Here is a 20,653-nt window from a genome sequence, read left to right as displayed (position 1 = left end):
ATGTAGTGTTTGATTAATCTGGATTCGAACTACACCTTCAATATCTAATCGGGGCTAACGTCAAAATCCCAGTGTTATCGTAAATTTCCAATTAAATCCCACCCACGACGATTGTTTTCGTTCGCTCGCACGAAGTTCGTCGTCACCGACGCAGGTGCGCATCCGGAGGGTGGCGTTGCTCAGCCACCCCACCATGCAACCCCGTAGAGCTTGCCACCGTATATAAAAGCCGTGGTCGCGACACTCCGGTTTTGAGTTCAGTCGCCGATCTCTTCGATCGAAATCGACCCTTTCTTTCGTGAGCAGCAAGAATCTTCAAATTTTGGTGAAACGCACGCAGAACGCGTCCGTAGTCTAAAGCGGTGCTTCGCTCCTCGTCTTTGCAAGGGTGAACGGAAGTGAGATACGCACGTCATTTTTCGAGTGTATAATATAATAGAAGAAAAAGGTAGAGTTCTCGAGAGGTGAAAATCGCCGGCGTAGTAAAGAGAGTCCAATCACTTACAACAATTCAAAGATATATTTGACTTGTTTTCTAATGTTATTATCTTTGATTTTATTTGCAAGTTTTGCGAGGATTAAAAATTCCAATAACAAAAAGTCGAAACAGAATGTGTGGTTAAAAATATTTTATCCTAAAAATGTTCAAGTAAAAAAGTTTTATCTAAGTTTTCATAGTAAGGCAATTTACATTTTGTAAATATACGCACGTATAGATTTTGTTGTATTTATTGAAACGTAATTAAGTGTAAAATTAAAATTGATAATAATATTATACGTTTGTCCGATAAGGTAAAACATTAAAGTGTATCTAGATTGCGCAAATGATTTATATTATCGTATAATAGTAGTTGATTACGCTTGATCGATATTAATTAGCGAGCACATTCTATTGATTTATTTCAGAAAATAAAATGCCTTCGCTAGTTTTTCTAACAGTCACGCTCGCGAGTCAACGTCAATAAAGGTTGAAGTAATTCTTCTGTATAACAAATAAAATAAAATGGAGATCTCCCTCTTAGAATTCTTTTACAAAATTTTATTTTAATTTGTCTAAAGGATAAAGTTTTTTAAGGAAAAATAAACTAAAATCGACTTTCAGGCCGCAAACAATCTCGGGCTACGTTTCCGGAACGTAATCTACCCGATCGTTTATATAGAGAAGTATCAGCTGAAAATATCACATGGCGTTGATTTTGAGAAAACCACGCGCTTTGACAATCCTCGTACAGACTTGTATCGTCATGTTAATCGTCTGCTCCGTCGGATGCGCGGCCGGTAGGTACACTACAACTTTTTTCTTGATCTGAATTAATTGTAAATAGCATTCTCCCCCCCCCCTCTCTCTCTCTCTCTCTCTCTCTCTCTCTCTCTCTCTCTCTCTCTCTATTTTTCTCTCTCATAAATAAATAAGTCATTATACAATATAAAATATATATTAAAATTTTACGTATATTAGATCTAGCAAAATTGTAATATAATATAATATAAAATATATCAGATATTACAAAATTTTGTTGCACATGAATCATAGTTAAACGTATAAAAAAAAACTTTGCTAAATTTTTAAGATTACTTTATTGCGAGCTCATCTTATAAACTTATTTTAAAAAGGACGTACACATTATTTGTTAGAAAACTATCGTTCTGACAAATAAATAATTATTAAAATTGACTCTTTTTATTTAATAGATAATTACTTCAGTTTTCTCAAAAAATAGCTTTCAAAATTAAATTAGTTGAGTAACCAAAAGGACACATACTTCTAGTTATTAAATGAATTCTTTGATATATTCCGTTTATCCGGAATTTCGAATTGTTCACCGTACTATACATTAATATTTTTTACATCTATTGTTATCTCGATGTGTTCATACTAATAAAGCATGCGCCTTAGAATTAGTCTGTATTCGAAATAATCTCTCCTCTCAAAATTTTATTTTTCAGTAAAATATCGAGTAAGTTATATTGGCTGTTTTGCTTTTACTCTCAGTCTGATTATTCAGTCTTATTTCGAAAGTCAGTGAAATTAATCGGCGCGAAATATCAGTTTCGACAAATCATAGTCCGCTCTTACGTGATACATTTATAAAATGCGCGACCAATACAAACATAAGACGAATGCAAATCTCATAGCAGTTGCATCTTATTATCCTTTAATCACGATTGCATTTTCATGAAAGCCAACTCGAGTGCTCATTGGATGACATGCTCGCAGAACCTTAACAGAAATATGTCTAAGTAACTGAGAAAAATGTTTATTGCATTTTGTTTGCGCATTGGGCTGTAGGTAATTATTCAAGACATTGCAATATCTACGGATTATTCTCGGATACGTGGCCATTAATTTGAAATAAAAAGATGTAAGCTTATTCTAGCGTTCGCGAAACGCTAAGTGGCTTATCATGAGAAACGCCATAATATGAATTTCGTCTTCAGCTTACCGTAAATTAATTCAGCATTAGACTAAATTGGAAAAGTTTAATTGACATGTATTTAAAATTTACATAGAGTAACTACATTTTTTCCCACAAGTATCATCTCTGTGATATTCAATCTGTGGATTGACGTGATATTCTGAGCAATTAGCATTTTGTACAATTAATATAATGTGTATAGATTCAACTAACTAAGCAAACTGTGCGCCAATAACTTTCGATCGTGAAACATACAACAGAAGTCGAAACAGTAATACATTCTAATTAAATTGATTATCATTAATTTGATTATTACTCGATTATCAATTTAATATTACTTGATAATCAATTTAATACTGATGCTGAATCCTAAGGATAAGCATCCTTTAGAATCAAACTGTAAAGAATTTATTCCGGAAATATTATATCAGCGAGAATTCGAACTTGAGCCTCCTTACTATCCGAGACGGGTGTCTTATAGCGAATTTGGTTGCTTGCACTAGTGCGCACTGAGTGCACGCTAAGGCTCGTTTACAGTCAATTCTTATATTTAGGGATCATTTTAAATATCTCTTGAAATAAAATTGAAATTAAACTTTTTGTTGGTTCAACTGGCCATATAATTAATTAAGTGTTACAATTGGTACGACGTTTCGACCCAAGAATCAGGTTGTAATTGTAACACTTTATTAATTATATTGCCAGTTGGATCAATAAGAAGTTTTATTAAATTTTATTCATCACTGGTGACTTTAAGTATACTTTCTCTTGAAATATTTAACCAGCAAAATGACCTGTATAGCATCCATACGGATCATTTTTGCTAAATACTCTTGGAACATGTATTTAAGCAAAGTTAAATGTAAAAAATTGACTATAAACAGGCCTTAGTGTACACTCATTCCGCACTAGTGCAAACAATCGAATTCGCTATTAATCATTCGACTACTCAAGCATGTTTCAACGCTGAAAGTTATCGACCCGCAATTTGCTGTGTTGAAAACAAATATACACGCAAAACATATTATTAGGCACTGAGATCCAGCCTGACTGTATAAGGCGTTCCTGTTATTCGTATTATTTATAATTGTATTATTATTTTATTTAACTTCATTTGTTTATTGTTTTCACTAAAAAGTTACGTTCTGATATATCAAAATGACATATTGAAAGAATAAAGGGATTAGACATTAAATCGGATATCTGTTATACAAAGTGATAAAAATAGAATTTTGCACGATTGACAAAGATCTTTACATAATGCTGGAAAAGAGCTGAAAAATTATTAAATTTTAATATAGAGAAAAGTCCTCTATTATGTGACAGGCTTCTAATATGAGATAGCAGGTTTTTAACATCAAAATTCAATCACAAATCTTTATTCACAATAATTACACGATCTAATAGTGAATTTTCCACTAAACAGATTTCACTTCGAGGGCAATAAATTCACGATGACACCAACAGATGATGCCTATTAATTTAGCAAAAACTGTCGCTATATCATATTAGGAGTTTATCTCATAATAGGGAACTTTCTTCTATATTTAAAAAACTACATGATGAATAACAACGACATTAGTATCGCATCGATGAACATTTCAAAATTATCGAAGTTTCTTTCAATTAAGGATCATTTTATCAGTATAATCTATTTGCTTTACTTTAACGATTGTTGTTCAAAGATGCGATTTGTAACAAGTTCTTATCGTTCCTAATATTTAAACGTTTAATTTCTGCAAAGTGGAAAAAGTCTCTTAAAAATGAGTCAAGTAGAAAGGGACTGTCATTACGGCATACTATTATTGTCTCGATTTATTATTTTCGTATTAATCAGCATAAAATAACGCATAAATTAACACGCAGCGTAAAGCCTTTAACAATTATTTACTTGAAACTTTACTTACAGAAAATTTTTTTATTGACAAAATTTCGAGCTCTACTGACGTACACAGCATATTTGCATTATTATTTAACTGCTTTTGTAATAAAATAAAAGGAGATGTAGAAGATAGAAAAAGTCTTTGTTGGTTTTTATACAAAAATGATTTCTATCAATTTTTACAAAATTTATTTATAATGCACATGACTTACTTCAGACATTTTATGGGAAAATTTTTCTGAAATATTTATTCATAAAACTTATGAAAATTATTTTGTTATTTTCACGAGGCAAAGTTTGCCTAGACTACGTTTCAAATAGCACCGCGATGATCCGAAGGCGACGTGATTGAAATTGAATCTAAACTATCCCCCAGCGAGAGCCTGTGCTCTTATTCGTTACACCACCATAGCCGTCCGCCAGCCGCCTCCTTAATGATTATCACGATCCTTTGTGTGAATAAGACGCGTCTCGAGTACGTCAAAGATCGTCGCATTGGCAGAGAGGAACGTAATGTCTAAATCGCATCGATTCTATCAAAAACTAGTGTGGGCTTTGAGAATCGAGTTGCGCAGCATCCCTTGACGTATTACGAGTGTGTCTTACGCAAAGACGAATATTCTCATCCCGGTGGACGAAAGCAATTTTTTCCCCGTTTACATGACGCATTTTGTATCTTTGTCACTGAACAAGGGACTTATCCTGGAGAGACAGAGTTGCGAAAGCAACGCTCACCTGGATGTCGTTCCTTTTCCGGTTCACGAACAAAACGCGAATAAATATCCGTGCTCCCGATTTCATTTATTCCATCGCAGCCCTTCGATGAGTATTCCTTTAATCCGACTATTGCAGTTTCAATTACTTCTTACTTATTCGTTTATCGAGATTCCATTCAAATTTCTAACGCACGCGCGCCCACGGATTTGTAATCCCGAACCACTTTACGAATAGAATTGTCGACGTCGATACATGGAGCACAACATCAATCTAGATATTTTATTGATGATTGTATAAAATATTAATAGACAAGAATAGATAGGACAAAAATATTACTTATTTTTATTGTATAATTACTATACTTTAATTCTACATTGCTCGATATCCGTGATTCTTGGCATTAAGAATTTTTTCATTATCTTTGATTTCTTAATATATATTATTCGAAATAAGGACATTCTTTACATAATAGAATCGAAGTTCTAAAGCGCGACGCTGAGCGAAATCATAATAAAGTAATAGCGAAAAGCCAATTTTACGGGATATTATCTGTCCTGACATTCATTGCGTACAAAGAATGCCGAGACAAACTTCTCCATATCGCTTATAGGTGATTCGTTCTTAGAACACCGGAACACCGTCTGGAGGATATAATACCGCTAAGAGTCTAGAAATAAATTTTTATTACATTCTCCCTTGCGATGCACTGAATACGGTTCCTGTTTTATCCGCAGGAGAGAAATGCACGCGTTATAATATTATTTTTACATCTTCAGTCGCATTTTATATTCGATTCTCACGTCACTTTATATCACGGTTTTAATCTGAAATTGCATCTCCCGCATGAGAAACAAATGCTTATTAAACATTCTGCTTCGCTTACTTTGACATTTATTATCACGCGATGTTAACAACAATGTAAATATGTTAACAACGAAAAATAGTCGAGTTATAAGTTCGAAAATTGTATGTTCAATATTATAGAGTGCATACATTGTCATTTTATTGCAGGATCTTGTCTAAGCTATGGACACTCCTGTTGGGGAGGTATGTAGCACTACTTCTGGTAAACATATTAGTATTTCCTTATTTAAATATTAATAATAAACGTTTCTAATGGTCCGCACCGTTAGTAGTATACTATAAGCGTAATATAAAACAAAATTATAGCACACGGGAAGCGCAGCGATGTCCAAGGTGTGCCCACCGTGCGCTTCTTGGCGGCGAAGACTCTGCTGAACGGATCCCCGCAAAATGGTATCGCGCCCTCATTCAAAACGCAATGGATTCTGTCTCGTTTAATCGCCGGCCAGCCTATATTACCGTTGACGGATAAATATCGCGTTAGATGGGGTAACTTCCCTAAGGAAAAGTCATACGTTCCACCGAAGTGGAACCATGATGTGGCACCGATGACTGACGAAGGCATTGAGTCGATCAGGTGAATTTTTCGCAAAAGAACGCGGCTAGGGTTAAGCTAAGCGATACCTCGGCAGATGATTCCTCACGAAAAACTGCATGCGTATTATTTCCTAATTACTTACAATTTCTGCACTTAGTTTTTCGACAAACCTACCAATATTTTTTTTACGAAGTCTCCTGTCATTTAATTTATTTTAACTTTTGCAACGAACTTTATTAGATCTGCTTTATTAGGAAATATATGAAACGCGAAAGTATTCTTCTAATTTTAGAATTAGATTAGGTGTGTGCGCATAAAAATTGATGAACTAATTGTAAGTTTAAAAGAATAAGAACGTGACATGCTACGGAAGTTTTATTAGATTATATTTACTTAATATATCGATTGCTTACACTAATGTGCACCGAGTGCACGCTAAGGCTTGTTTATACACGGGAAAAAAATGATGTTGCATCAACAAGATCAATGTAATTGAAATAAAATCGTTAAAACAACATGAGTATTAATGAATAAGAAACATCAGATAGTTGTCTTAATAATCTGGATGTTTAGTTCAATGCTTAAAATTAAAATCCATAGCAAATACAATTGAGTGAATTATTTATGTTTGTAGCAGCCCGTGACGTTATAGTTTAATTTAAACAACTTTATTATTTTAAATTTAACAGCATTCTGTTTCGTGTAGTCAATTTTTATATTTAAAGATAGTCTTAAATACCTTTTGAAATATTTCTTCTCCAGGAAAATTGTCTGTAGAGCATCCGTACGTATCATTTTTTTGGTTACGTAGTCTTTGAACGTATACAGGACAAACTTAAATGTAAGAATTAAAACGGAACTTATTGTCAACCCAATTGGCAAATTCCACATTACAACGTTTCGATCCTAATTTGAGTCCTTTTCATTGTAAAGCTTTATATATTGGACAAACTAAACGACACCTACAGGCTTGCATTAATGAACATAAAAACAACATTAAGAAACACGAAAACTCCCACTTAGTCGTTAGTAGACATGGCGTATTACGTGATCACGAGTTTAATTGGTCGGCACCAACAATTTTACATAGCGAGCGTCTAACGAGGAAATCGCCGAAATATTTTGTATTTTTATACTACACGGCAATTGTAAAAAATATTTTAATAGAATATTCTCAACAGTTTTTTATACCTTCGTTGAAACATTAATTTTTTGTAAAAATATCTACGAAATAGCATCATAAATTACAATGTTCTCAAATCAAGAAATTATTGCAAGTAGTATTTCATGAAAATGTACAATTTTGTAAAAATTAGTACAAAACTTTACTAGTTTAAAGATTTAAGAAACAACAAAATCTTAAAGAATTAAAACATCTGCTTACTTGTAGAATATTACGAAAATTAACAAAAGTGTTCCAATTCTAGCATTTTCATATTTATTTTTATAACACTTTTTAAATTTACGTAGAATTTCTTAGATTCTGACAGTATATTTTTTTGTAGAATTTTGTAGAATTGTTTTCGGCAGGAAAATTAGAGTTGAAACGTTGTAATGTGTTAAATTAAAGTAAAAAGTAAAAATTAAAGGAATTTGCCAGTTGGGTTGACAATAAGCTCTCTGTTTTAATTCATAATCATCACTGGCGACTATAAGTAACTTCTTTTCCTTTGTCTTAAATATAAGAATTGACTATAAACAAGCCTTGGTGTGCATTCAGTGCGCACTAGTGCAAGCAACCGAATTCACTATTAGTTTCAATTATACCATGCTGCTCTCTGATTTATTTTGGACACGAGAACACTCGATTTATGCATACATATAAGCCATATAATTTGTGTATTACACAAATGTTTCCATAGATTGATAGCTCTAGGTGCAAAAGGTGCAAGAAAGTGAAAGGCACTCCAGGATCTCCTTTTACGATTGATATACTTTTAAAGCACACTTCTTTGATGATTCCCGCTCAAAGTTTTATATTTTGCTTCGCAAACAATTAGCGTTCAATCTTCTGACACTTTGATTTTGGAACATTACGTTAAGATAATTACGCGATACTCTATTTTAATTAATTAACACTTTCATGAAATTTAGTTATCTTTGCATCGTTCTTCTTCCATTTTTCTTCTAATTTAAATGATTTTCATTGAAAGTTATAAAGTTTTGCCAGAAATAAAGAAATAAAAATTAGAAAGTAATTTATTAAACGCGCGCTTTAAAAGAAAAATAGTTTAGTTTATTAATCATTAATGAGCTAATCTAATCATCAATATACATTTACAGAATTCCAATAAACAACGAACACGAAGATAATGAAAGGAGAATTAGCAACACACAAGGTATAAAGCGTAATACGAATGATAAATTTGAAAACAATCGAGAAATCTTCCTAATTTCACCTGGTGAATACGATAAGGCAATTAACGACCCTCAAAAGTTAGATATACTCAAGTTTCTGGTACGCCTCGTAAATTCTATTAACAATTACGAAATTTATTAAATAATTTTTGTTAAGTGTTTTAATTAATTAAGTTCCCTAAGCGTTAATTTATCAAGTATCAAGCGCTTGCGTAACGACGCACTATTTGTTTTCAGAAGGAGGGAAATGGAGATACGAAATAAACAGGATATAAAAGACTGCAAACTATTGCGACGAAAAACAGTTTGAAAAGAACAGGTCTTACTATTGAAGTAATAATGTAATAATTCTCTGTAAAGAAACATGTGTACGTGTTTTCGTATTAAATTTCAATTTGATTTGGTGTTCCCTATCTGTATTATACAAATTCTCACTGAGGAAACGTTATATTCGTCTCTAGTGAAACTTTCGATGATATAGCGATTTTGTTGTAATCGCAATTGCGTGAAATATCCAACAGTAACAATTTCACCGATTACTACAGCATTCCGATTCATCTAGCGAGACTGTATCTGTATATCTACTACTATAGAATGATTATCTGTGTGAAATTAGATGCTTTTTATCCTAATTCCTCCTAATCTGTAAATCTTAACAAATAAACATGAAACCTAGATTTTATATTAATTAATATATAAATATTAAAACTCATTTGCAAAATTAAAACGATGAAACTTTGATTTTATATTATTATATGCATATTGAAAATCAATTGGTAAATTAACGCATATCGATAAAAACTTGTAAAAGTGTGTATTGTTATACAAAAAGAGTAAAACGGTCTCAAATAATTAATAATTCAGTCTTCAAACCTTCTCGGTGTATGTATCGATATTTTATTGGACTGTTTACATAGATCAAAATTTATATAAATAAAGCCGTTACTTTAGATTAGACAATCATCACATTAAAAGAAACTATAACTTTAAACTACTATAAATATATAAAATTAATTAAATCGCAATTAAATTATTATCACATTACGAGTAAGTAAGATAAACAAGATAAAGTATGCTGAATATGTAACAGTGTCAATACTTATAGTATCGTAATTATGTTTAATGTTTCTCATTGCAATTGTTTCATTAGGGATGTAAAAATAATAAATAATTATTAACAGTTCAATATCAATAACACAACTAGTTCTAACTTGCGGACATTTATTTCGCAAAAATAAATCGTAACGCCATATCAAGACAGGTGCGACAGACATATATTGTAGATTTATGATGTATACATTCAACAAGTTTCCACAATTTAACATTGCCCGATTATAAAGTGTTTTTCCGACAACGAACGGTAAAACGCAGAGCAATGTTGCTATCACATGACGATGGCACATGTTACCGACAAGACTCGTGCAGCATTCGCGATTATCTACGGAAAATAACGTCGTCGCAAAGAAGATATTACATTATACGCAAGAAAAACTGTACGTCAACGTTATCCACGTTCAATCGAATATAGTTTGCAGAACAATAACGGTCTAATATAAAAAAAAAAGCAGTTGAGCGTCAAATCTTTAAATATTAAATATTTAAATATTTGACGCTCAACTGCTTTTTTATATTAGACCGTTATATTAACTATACCCACACAGCAAAATATATCTGACAACTTCAATCAGATATCATTTCTCCGGTCATATTTGAGATATCTCGTAGACGATTTATCTTAAATATTTTAAGGATATCACATTTCTCTGAAATCCCTTGTAAAAACACCACTGTTTATATTAATATTTTTATTATTTTTGTTTTTAAATAATTGTTTATTATTTAACTTTTCCTCAAAATTCACAATTGTAGTATAAATAAGTAAAGGCTGATTTATGGAGGCCGTGTTACTTAATAATTTATGTCGGAACTGATAAAGAAAAAGTATATTTTATTTATCACATTGCCTATTCTGTAAAATGTAAAATCCGATTTTTTCACAAAAATATAGATATCTAATATTTGATAGAAGATATCACATCTCAGATGAAATAATCATGACTTAGAATCTGGAAGATATCTCCCAGATATCCGAGCAATATCTGAATAGTTTTTGTATCAGGTATTGTAATATTTAGATATCTCCCAGATATCTTTGTGATATTTTTTGCTGTGTGGGTACTCCTATAACGTAAATTGATACGATACATGTAGCAAGAGATATCGATAATAATTTTAAAGCTCTTTTTCTTACCATTGCTATAATAAATTATACATATAAATCTATAATAACGCAAGAAACACGACCGAATGATTGTCGCATCATTACGAAAAAGGTTTAATGCAAATAGTACAAAACGTAGGAATAATCAAGTGTGCAGTACTTATAATTAGAAAAATGATCATTTTAACCATATAAATTTATCACACAATTAACTAAAATTTTACTAATACAAACCCAGATAGCACAAGACACTCCTATGAACATTTTAAGAATATTCTTCAATAATATTTGGAATATTCCATAGGTCATTCTTATATATTTATCTTATGTTCGCAGAACATCCGATACTGGCAATACTATAAATCTTTTTCGAATGTGAATAGAATAATCTATCGAATATAGCGTGTCGGTTATATATGGTATGATCACTGGTTTCACTGCCTTTGCATAAGATAAGTGCATTGCGCAATAAACAATGTGCAATACATAAACTCGATGAATATTCTAAAAACGTTCTTCTTTGTTATGAACATACGATTTCTAATTGTAATAATCTATATATATTTATGGAATATTCCAATCGAATTTACAATTCCAATCGAAGTTACAAATCTATTATAGAAAGAATATTCTGAAATTAAGAATATTTGCCCTCCAGAAGAATATTCATAGAAGTATGTGTGCTATCTGGGAATAATCCTTTTTAGACACGATGCGCACCAATATAAACGAAACTGCTTAGTTTTGGCATACGCGGGTAATTATCTTCTTATTTATTGGTGACGTCCGTATCTGTGCGATGGGGGCGACGATGCGACGCTATCTGAAAAATAGCATACATTTGCCTCGTTAGATACTCGTGCCTTTGCCTAAGCAGAAAAAGAAGTTATTTAAACGTCAAGATAATATCGAAAAGTAATTATTTCGAGAGAGTCAAGATGTTATCATCAATATCATCACTTGAAACAATATTGACCTTTTTTACGATTGTATTTTAACTTTTCGATGACTTTCGCCGGAAAACACAAATCACTCGTGCATGCAAAATGATTAAAATCTTGCAAATCCATATCTATAATAATATCATGAAGAGAGAGGGTTTGTCTGTTTGTCATAAACATCATCTCTCACTTAAAATTCTCGCCAGGGTAATTGATCGATTGAATTGAAATGTTTAATAGTTTTCTTAGCCTCTCGGGATTGTCATAGGCTATATGTTATCCACTTTGCACATCAGGGTACAACGCATGCACAGCTGAGCAATAAGCAATATACCTTGATTGAAATGATTTTCACGCAAATGGAACGCTTTGAAATGTTAATTTCTTTTACTTTCAATAATTTTTTTAAAAAAGAATAAATTTCGTGTACATATGTGAAACATGGATAAAAATTAGTTGCCCAGAAGACTCCGGGAAAGATATTGTTGCGATATTTCTCATTCTCACACAAATGACAAATAACATGACGAAATATTTGCTACATTGACATATAAAATAATTAAAATTTTAATTATCCACTCTACATTTCCAAAAGACAAATTGCCACTCACAATAAGAAGCAGGATATTCCTGTTTAGAAATTTCGGAGTGAAAATTTAGGGGTCTTCTTGATAATTCGTAAAATTGAAGTTTTTTTTTATCACGCGTGTGAGAGCCACGCATGTGAGACCGCAGGCGAAGCCGTCGGACATGCTAGTATTATATTTTACAAATTTGTTAAAATATTCGATTTCACGAATTTGTTAAAATATTTGATTTTTGAAGCATTAATATCTCGATTTTTCCATTCATAAAATACAAAATAAAAGCTTGACTTTTATACGATTTGTATTCGTGATGAAGAATACAAATCGTATAAAATATTGAACAGTAGGTACACTTTATCACGATATATTCTACTTTAAAAATATTCTAATCGTAATAGAATCATTTTTGTTGAAAAGAACATTTTGTATCCATTAATATAAATTATTGCCATATTTAAATCTTAACGTATAATTACAAGTATCAGAAATAATCTAGTTGTAAGTTCGAATTATCATGGCTCATATCAAACGTCTCTAAATTTCAAAAATTATAATTTGGTCAATTTCCCGTCATAATCAAAATATGATTTTTGATAGGCATCATCATTTATATGAGGCCATTTTCATATCATTTTGACTTTATCGTAACTTCTTGTTCGGCTTGGGTGTGATATCTCGTCCATTGCTTAAACAACTAAAATATCCTTCCTTATTTCTATAGCTTCATACAACTCGTAACTAGCGCAGAGTCTCTATACTAACGCAAGAGTTGTATCTGTTATCTTTCTGTCGTTAGAGAACTTTCTTTCTGTTGCTTTAGAGAACTTTCTGTATTTCTTATCTCAGTTCTTATATCTTATATCTTAATGCTCATCCGCGGAAAACGCACGTACCCATTGATCCACTAAAGTCGACAGGGGATAAACGTCGAATTGTTGAGTATCCTTGCGAGTCCTCATGAAAGACTGATCAGATCGTTCCCGAAACTCATCATTCGGAAGAACGTAAAATAACTCGTCGTTCGGCGATGGTACTTCGGATTCTTGAATATTCTGGCTGATACTTTCTTGCAAAGTGTTACGTCGCACAGTCGAATCGAACCTTTTGCCGTGACCGCCGAAACAGGAATGCCCGAACGACGAACAACCACCTACGGGAAATTAATTATATATAATTTATATCAATCGCGCGAGTTATTTACGTAATCAGGACAATAATTTGAAATACGATATGTTACGTGTATTTAATTAAACGTGGTCAGATCCGCACGAAAGATATTTGTGTTTTTGTTCGCAGCGTTTCGCGCGCCGATGCAACCAAATGTTGCATGTATTAAAAAATGTCATCTCTATTTCGTGTTGATAGACGTAATGATTTTGAGAAACTTCTCCGCGGGGAATATACTTTCTTCCTATTCGTGTTGCGTACTTTGCGTGTAATTCTTGGACAGTCCCACGAGCGATGCAAACAAAGTATAGACCTCTGACTTCTTACATAATGGACCCGCGCACTCTTTATCGGAAACGAAAGTGACTGGCAGTGAGTTCTATAACATACCGGAGTGAGTGGTCCTATTGTTTCCTATTGTTCTCGATGTCGCCGAGAGAAAGATATTGTTGGATGAATCTCCGTCTCTTTGTCTACTATCTGATTGACCAAAGATCTTCTATCTCACCTTACATGAGTGGAATAGAAATCGTGAGATAGAAAATCGTCAACTAAGCAGATAATAGAGAAGGAGTCAGAGATTCACCCAACAGCACCTCTCTCTTGGGAACATCGAATAGGATCGCTCACTCCAATATGTTATAGAGCTCATTGTAAGCGAGAGGGAGAAGCTTCTGAAGTCTTGATTAGGACCAACAGGTCGACAATAGTCCAATTCTCACAATAAACCGAAGATTAGATTCGTCATCTAGACGGCTACTCACGTAATGCCATATAGGATAAACTAGACCACACTTTCTTTAAATAAAAAAAAACTTACGTTTATTTTTATTATTTTTTAATAGCGCCCTTATTACTTCACCGAAGCTTAAAGTACGTATTGCTATCGACGTAGAAAAACAGAAAAGTACTTCATAGAAAATTTATATTATTACAATTTTATTAACACGAGCATTGGCTGCTATCTTTTCACATTAAGAAAATTTCCATTGGATAAATCGATTAAATAGTGTTTTCGATGAAAAATTAACCATCGGTTTTTTGTATTCAGTTTTCTAATTAAATTATATATATATTCAATGAAATTTATCCAATACAATTGCAGTTAACGATGAAATTTAATAGAAACACCGATTATATCTTTCATCGGATATATATAATAATTTAATCAAATATATCCGTTTATTAATGTGTAATTGAATTAGATAGGCCAGGATATTTTTCTCAGTGCAGACTTGTAAGAAAAAGTTGACAATAGTATTATAGGATAAAAACAAAGAAAAATAGTGAAAATGGAAATAAAAATCATGGGTCACGTTACAATTTACAATCTTTTTGTGTTGCTTAACCTTTTGCACTCCTATGTCGAGTGTGACTCGACATCAGTTTTTATCTCAGGAGCTCCTTTGTCGTGTCTCACTCGACATTTTTTCAAGTCCAAACCAATAGATGAAATTATATAATTCGGAGTGCAAAGGGTTAACTATAATTTATTCGGCGTCATAACAGTATGTAGTGGACTTATTTTCCGTTAAAATTTTGTAAGCAGTTGAAAGTAGAAACACGATATAATGTTCATAATAGTATTCTATTATTTCATACGCGCATATACCGTACATATCGATTATCTTTGAGAATCACTATAGAAACTACTCTATTTGGCGATTATTAGAGAAATTACAGCTCTTTCTATGACCATCTTTTCCATATGGCGACAATACCCTGATTTACTCTCTGACTAAATTAAAACAATAATACATATATGAAATAATTCGGAAATTGTTGCGAAACAAATTTTTTTCTTAGAATGATAAATAAAAAATTAGGAACATAAAATTTGTTTTACAATTCCTGAAAAATTTTCTGCATACTTTTCGACCAATCAAGATTTTGTTAAAATCATACCTTTGCGAACGTAGTTATTGGCACTCCTGCGGCCTGTACTCCTTTCTCCTCGCGCTGTGAAAGGAATACCAATGTTACAAAAAAAAACAAACAAATTTTCAAAACTTTCTTAGGTCCCCGCGCTCTCTTACAAAGTAATGTTAATAAGAAATTTTTATTTTAATAGCTTGTAAAACGTGTATATATAATAATCGAATTAAGATAAAAGATGCTAAAAAATAATACCATGTAAAAAAACAGTAAATAACACAGTCTATTGCGTTTTGATGTAAAATATATAATTTAATATATTTTATTGAAGAAAAATTTCATAAACGCATTTATAAGCTGCATATATACTTATATATACTTTATATACGTGTAATTATATTAATGTATGAAATAAGCAGAGGTTAAACCGTGTATATTATATTGGCGCGAGACACTACCCTGTCTGGTGATGTGCACATCACAGAATAGAGCAGAATTAGATTTTTTCTATACAGGAACTTCACATACCTTTTATTAAATTACTCTTCCCGAGTGTGTTTGTGGAACATACTGTTCTTTTGACACGAAATTACGTTTAGAAAAATACATATACCTTCTTTGCTGATGTTAAATTTTATTGAATGATCTACCGTGAGCAAGTTTAATGCACATACATTTCACAATATCTTCAGACATGATACATTAGCTCGAAATGTGTCTATATAAGAAATGTAGTAGCGTTTCTGATCTCTAGTAAGCTTAAGCGTAGATTGTTGCACGCTATATCTCCTTTGCACTAAGTAATATGAAAATGAAAACGAAAGAGAGAGAGAGAGAGAGAGAGAGAGAGAGAGAGAGAGAATGCGCAAAAACGTTGCTCATTCTCATTTAATGCGGAATAAAGGTGATTCAAAACTTATAATGATTTATAATACATCCCATGATATGAATTTGTTTCCGCTATCAAGCTTTTCCTCAATCATAAAAGTAAAAGTACAAAAGTATATATACTCTCATATACTTATATAAAATTTCGGAATAGAAAAACCAAATTTATTCCAACACAAATGAGCCACAATTTCGTACTTTAATATGAAATCCATATTTTATGATTAAATGTATTGTATTTGCAAATTTGTTTTTCTTTCATGATAAATGTTAATTCTTTTTACGTGACTGTTATCTGAAAATAATTTTACATTGAAATATTAATATTTAAAGGATTACAAGTTGAAATAACCATGATATGTGCTAAATTTGATATTTTGAAATATTCTACGGGCGTAAAATTATTTTAAATTTAAGTTAAACAATGTATGCATAATTTCTGCCTTGTATAATAATTACGTATACCAGAATTTTACAATCTATAACTATTATCCAAAAAGCTGGTATATAAATTTCTTCTTCTTCTTCCTCGTGTATTAGGCTTAAAAGCCTGTTTTATCCAGCTCTTTCTGGTACAGAACGAACTGGTACTTTGAGCATTTGGATTTTACTTCATCTTCGGTAGACTGCTAAGTTCCGTTCGGGACGTTGAGCGATTTACACGTCTTCTAACCTAGAAGAGGAATTTTTGATACTCGGGGGGAGGGGGTTGCATCATCCGATTGCATTACCCCGCGCGAGGACCGATAGTTGAGCCTCTACATTGTGTGAACTAATTGGAACTCGCTCAAAAACTTATTAGAAACTAATTAATACACAAACGACTATTGTTTCGACGTGGCCGTATCGGCTCTGAGTTAGAGCCGAGTGTCAAGAATAAGAAGAAGAAGAAGTACGGTAGGCTGCTAACCTTGCCGAAGAGAACCTCCAATCTGGAGGACTGTACCCCTAAAAGGATATGTGTGGCAGGATACTCTCGGTGGTTACCACTTCCCTTCGGGAAGTTCCGAAAAAATCAGTCGTGTCCGTGGATTTAAACTCGGATCTTTTCGTTCATTTGTTTACTAAGCAGCGCACATTTCTCTGCGCCACACTCGCTACGGATATAATAGTATACAGGGTGAGTCTTTCCATATCCGACAAAATTTTTGAGAAGGTAGAACGGATCGAGATGAACGGAAAAGTCCTGTACCATTTTGCAATTTTCGTAATAGTTAACAAGTAATTAATTATGAAAAATCGTTGTCTTAGGCCGGTCTACCGCCCAATTCGAGCACGTGGCGGGATGTGCGCATAGCAATATCGATCGCCGGGCGGTCACATCTTGCCACGCGCTCAAATTGGGCGATAGGCCGGCCTAAGACAACGATTTATAATAATTAATTACTCGTTAACTATTATGAAAATTGCAAAATGGTACAGGACTTTTCCGTTCATCTCGATCCCTTCTACCTTCTCAAACATTTTGTCGGATATGGAAAGACTCACCCTGTATAATGGAAATATTGTGGAAAAAAGACAATTGAAATTACAATATATGTGGTTATTTGTATACTTGATGAAAAATACAGACCAACATTGATAATGGAAGTAGTGGGACTAATCATTGGAAGTAAAACAAAAGTTTTCGCCGACGTCAGAGACGGGAAGCGAATCGACTGTTCGAAGAGACGGTCAACGTCACTTAAGAAAGCTGCCAGTGTTGCTCATAGGAAAGAGAGGGGCTTCAAAGTGATTTTTTGGAAGAGAAAGGTTTATTTTATAAGTTAGGTATAACAAAAATATAGTAAAGTACCACAAATAAACTACTTTCTGTTCAATAATTGCAAGGAAAACTTTGAATGTATTTTTCCGAAAACTTTCAAGCTTGTTTGCGTCCCACGTTTTTTGAAAAAATTATTAGGTCCAACGATTTCCGTTTTGCACATATGTTAAACGCACACTACACTCTTTATCTTACTTTTACTTCAACAATAAAAAAAATATATTTAAAAAATCTGTAAATCTGAACAAAAGTAAAATTTAATCACTCGATATTTAACTGGCCGCCATTTTCTTTAAAAATGTTTGCTGAATCATCGTAGTAGGAACGATATCACATTTATAACGAATAAGACAAAATTTCTTTTTTTCCAAATTTTCTTAAGTTTTAACGACCTACACTGGCTACCATTTTCTTTTTTTCCATTTCGTATCAGGAGTATTCTGAGAAAACTTCTAAAGGGCAATGTTGTGAAAACTTTAAGAAGAACAACCCAGAGATAGCTTTAAATAAGAATTAAATTTGGTATTTTAATATCAATAAAACTTGGTAAAAGGGCAATTCTTTAAGTCAATTTTCTTTTGAAAGAAGAACTCCTTAAAACGAACCTAAAATTGTACTGTCCAGATCAGAACATCTGCTTAGTCAGAGTACTTAGCGTCAGTGTCTCCTAGTCTTGAACAAGCGAGTAACGAACAACAATGATAAATAATATATTCCGTAATACATTCCCCGCGCGCAAAGCTAAAATGACTTGCGAACGATAAAGGAGCAACTTGTTTCGCGAAACCGTTCGTTCCATTACCACCTGAAACGAAGCTGATTAATTGATCGGCTTCGACCTTCTTTTTCAGCGCGACTGAGCAAGGTGGTTTTTCTTTCCGCAAATTGCTACGTTTTTAAAAGTTTTACAGAAGTATGTATAACTTCAAAAGATCTCATTAAGTACTCACCTTTTATTTCTACTTCTCAACACAAGTACGCCACGTTGCTGATAATATAATCGTGGCGCAATCGCGCGTATAATTCATTGTCCATAACTTGCGCTGACCAAGTAGTTATATCTCGGATTTTTCACGTATTTTCGACAAGAAATTGATCAAGACAGTGTCAATCATTCTGATCCCGTAATGTATCAGCTCACTTAAGATGATTACAAACATGCCACTTGACAGATAACACATTTGCGTGTGTCACGGGGAATACGAGTATTTCGTGCCCGACCTTTTCGATATACGTTCGTTTGCACTTTAGCCGCACCTGGATTCATCATCGCTCATCGAAAATACGCGTCACGGTCGGACAATTCGAACTTCGATCTGAGGCAGCCGCCACATTTACAGTGAAATGGACTGGCGTATTGCGTAATTCCATTCTATCCATCCGGCATGAATCTACCAAAGTGCACTTCACCGTGACACCTTACGCGAATAAGAATTCCGACATTCTACCCGCAAAATTACTATTTTCGACTGACCTACGTTATACTTATAGAGTGAGTTATTTTAATTTACCACCCCTAATAACTTATTTGGCTTTAATTTGAGAACAAAATGTTTCAGACAAGAGTTGTTTGATTTCGAGGGGGACACAAGATGGTGTCCTTTGACCTCGAATAGTTGCTTGTAGGTCACGTGCAGGTCACCTTCAATTATTTAAATGAAATCCCCTTGCTTATTATACTATCTTATTCTACTAATTAATATGAACAACTTTTGTCTTAAACATTTTTTTATTGACCTAATACTTTTTGAGATATTCAAGAGAACATTACTAACTTTTTCAATATTTTGCTTATGATATCTCGATAACTGTTTGTCGGAGGGAAAAGTAGTACAGGACTTTTTTTACTTGATTTGGTCTCAGGTATATGCTGTTGCAATAGTTCCCTAATTATTAAAATTTTTTGTTTGTTGTAACATAAACAAAATTTACATACATAAAAATTTTTAATAATTAAAGCACTATTGCAACAGCATAGGTATTCCTAAAATAAAATCAAGTAAAAAAAGTCCTGTTCTACTTTTCCTTCCATCAAATAATTATCGAGATATTATAAACTAAATATTTAAAAAGTTATCAATTTTCTCTTAAACATCTCAAAAAGTATTAGACAAAGGTAATTATTTAGATTAACACACCCACCTCCAATAACCTTGGGCTTGACATATGTTGTCAAGGTTACCCTCCTGAGTAACGCTCAGAAGGATTTAGCCGGCGCTCGTTGTTTATTAAAAAGTTATAAAGAAAAGAAGTTTCGCAAATGCTATGTAGTTCACGATATCATGTACGTTTAGGATGGCCTCACGTGGAAAGTTTCTGACACCATATACAATTCAAAAAATGTATAAGTGTCTTTGTGTAATAGTTTTCGAGAAAAATGATGGAGTCTAAATCTTGTATCTTTTTAACGAATCAGTTGCAATAGTGCTTTAA

The 20,653-nt window shown here is 32.9% G+C and overlaps 2 protein-coding genes across 6 annotated transcripts in view; one reads left to right on the top strand and one right to left on the bottom strand.

Moving 5' to 3' along the window:
• The first annotated feature begins 259 nt into the window (after window positions 1-259).
• On the top strand, window positions 260-9,451 carry LOC105563329. Of its 4 annotated transcripts, none has more exons than XM_012014836.1 (6): window positions 260-448; window positions 1,103-1,278; window positions 6,028-6,063; window positions 6,187-6,457; window positions 8,702-8,757; window positions 9,017-9,451. In XM_012014836.1, exons 2-6 carry the CDS (start codon window positions 1,185-1,187, stop codon window positions 9,049-9,051), a joined length of 492 nt encoding a protein of 163 aa, XP_011870226.1. In that variant the 5' UTR covers window positions 260-448; window positions 1,103-1,184; the 3' UTR covers window positions 9,052-9,451. The 4 variants fall into 4 exon arrangements, with proteins under 4 accessions (XP_011870226.1, XP_011870225.1, XP_011870224.1 ...); XM_012014835.1 differs by having other exon boundaries at window positions 9,014-9,451; XM_012014834.1 differs by having other exon boundaries at window positions 8,702-8,876.
• Window positions 9,452-11,525: 2,074 nt separating this feature from the next.
• LOC105563328 overlaps window positions 11,526-20,653 on the bottom strand; it is a 15,758-nt gene continuing 6,630 nt past the window's right edge. The window contains exons 2-4 of one of the 2 annotated variants that reach the window (XM_012014831.1): window positions 15,598-15,651; window positions 13,419-13,675; window positions 11,526-11,820 (exon numbers count right to left, since the gene is read on the bottom strand). In XM_012014831.1, the coding sequence (XP_011870221.1) occupies window positions 11,767-11,820; window positions 13,419-13,675; window positions 15,598-15,651 (365 nt within the window). In that variant the 3' untranslated portion in view covers window positions 11,526-11,766. The remainder of the gene's footprint in view (window positions 11,821-13,418; window positions 13,676-15,597; window positions 15,652-20,653) is intronic. The other variant, XM_012014832.1, reaches the window with a different exon arrangement.

This window comes from Vollenhovia emeryi, unplaced genomic scaffold (genome assembly GCF_000949405.1).
Source record: "Vollenhovia emeryi isolate VEMERY1.0 unplaced genomic scaffold, V.emery_V1.0 DF939178.1, whole genome shotgun sequence".
In the NCBI taxonomy this organism is placed as follows: Eukaryota; Metazoa; Arthropoda; class Insecta; order Hymenoptera; family Formicidae; genus Vollenhovia; species Vollenhovia emeryi.
The sequence above is the reverse complement of the archived record's forward strand: the minus strand, read 5'-3'. Positions and strand labels throughout refer to the sequence as shown.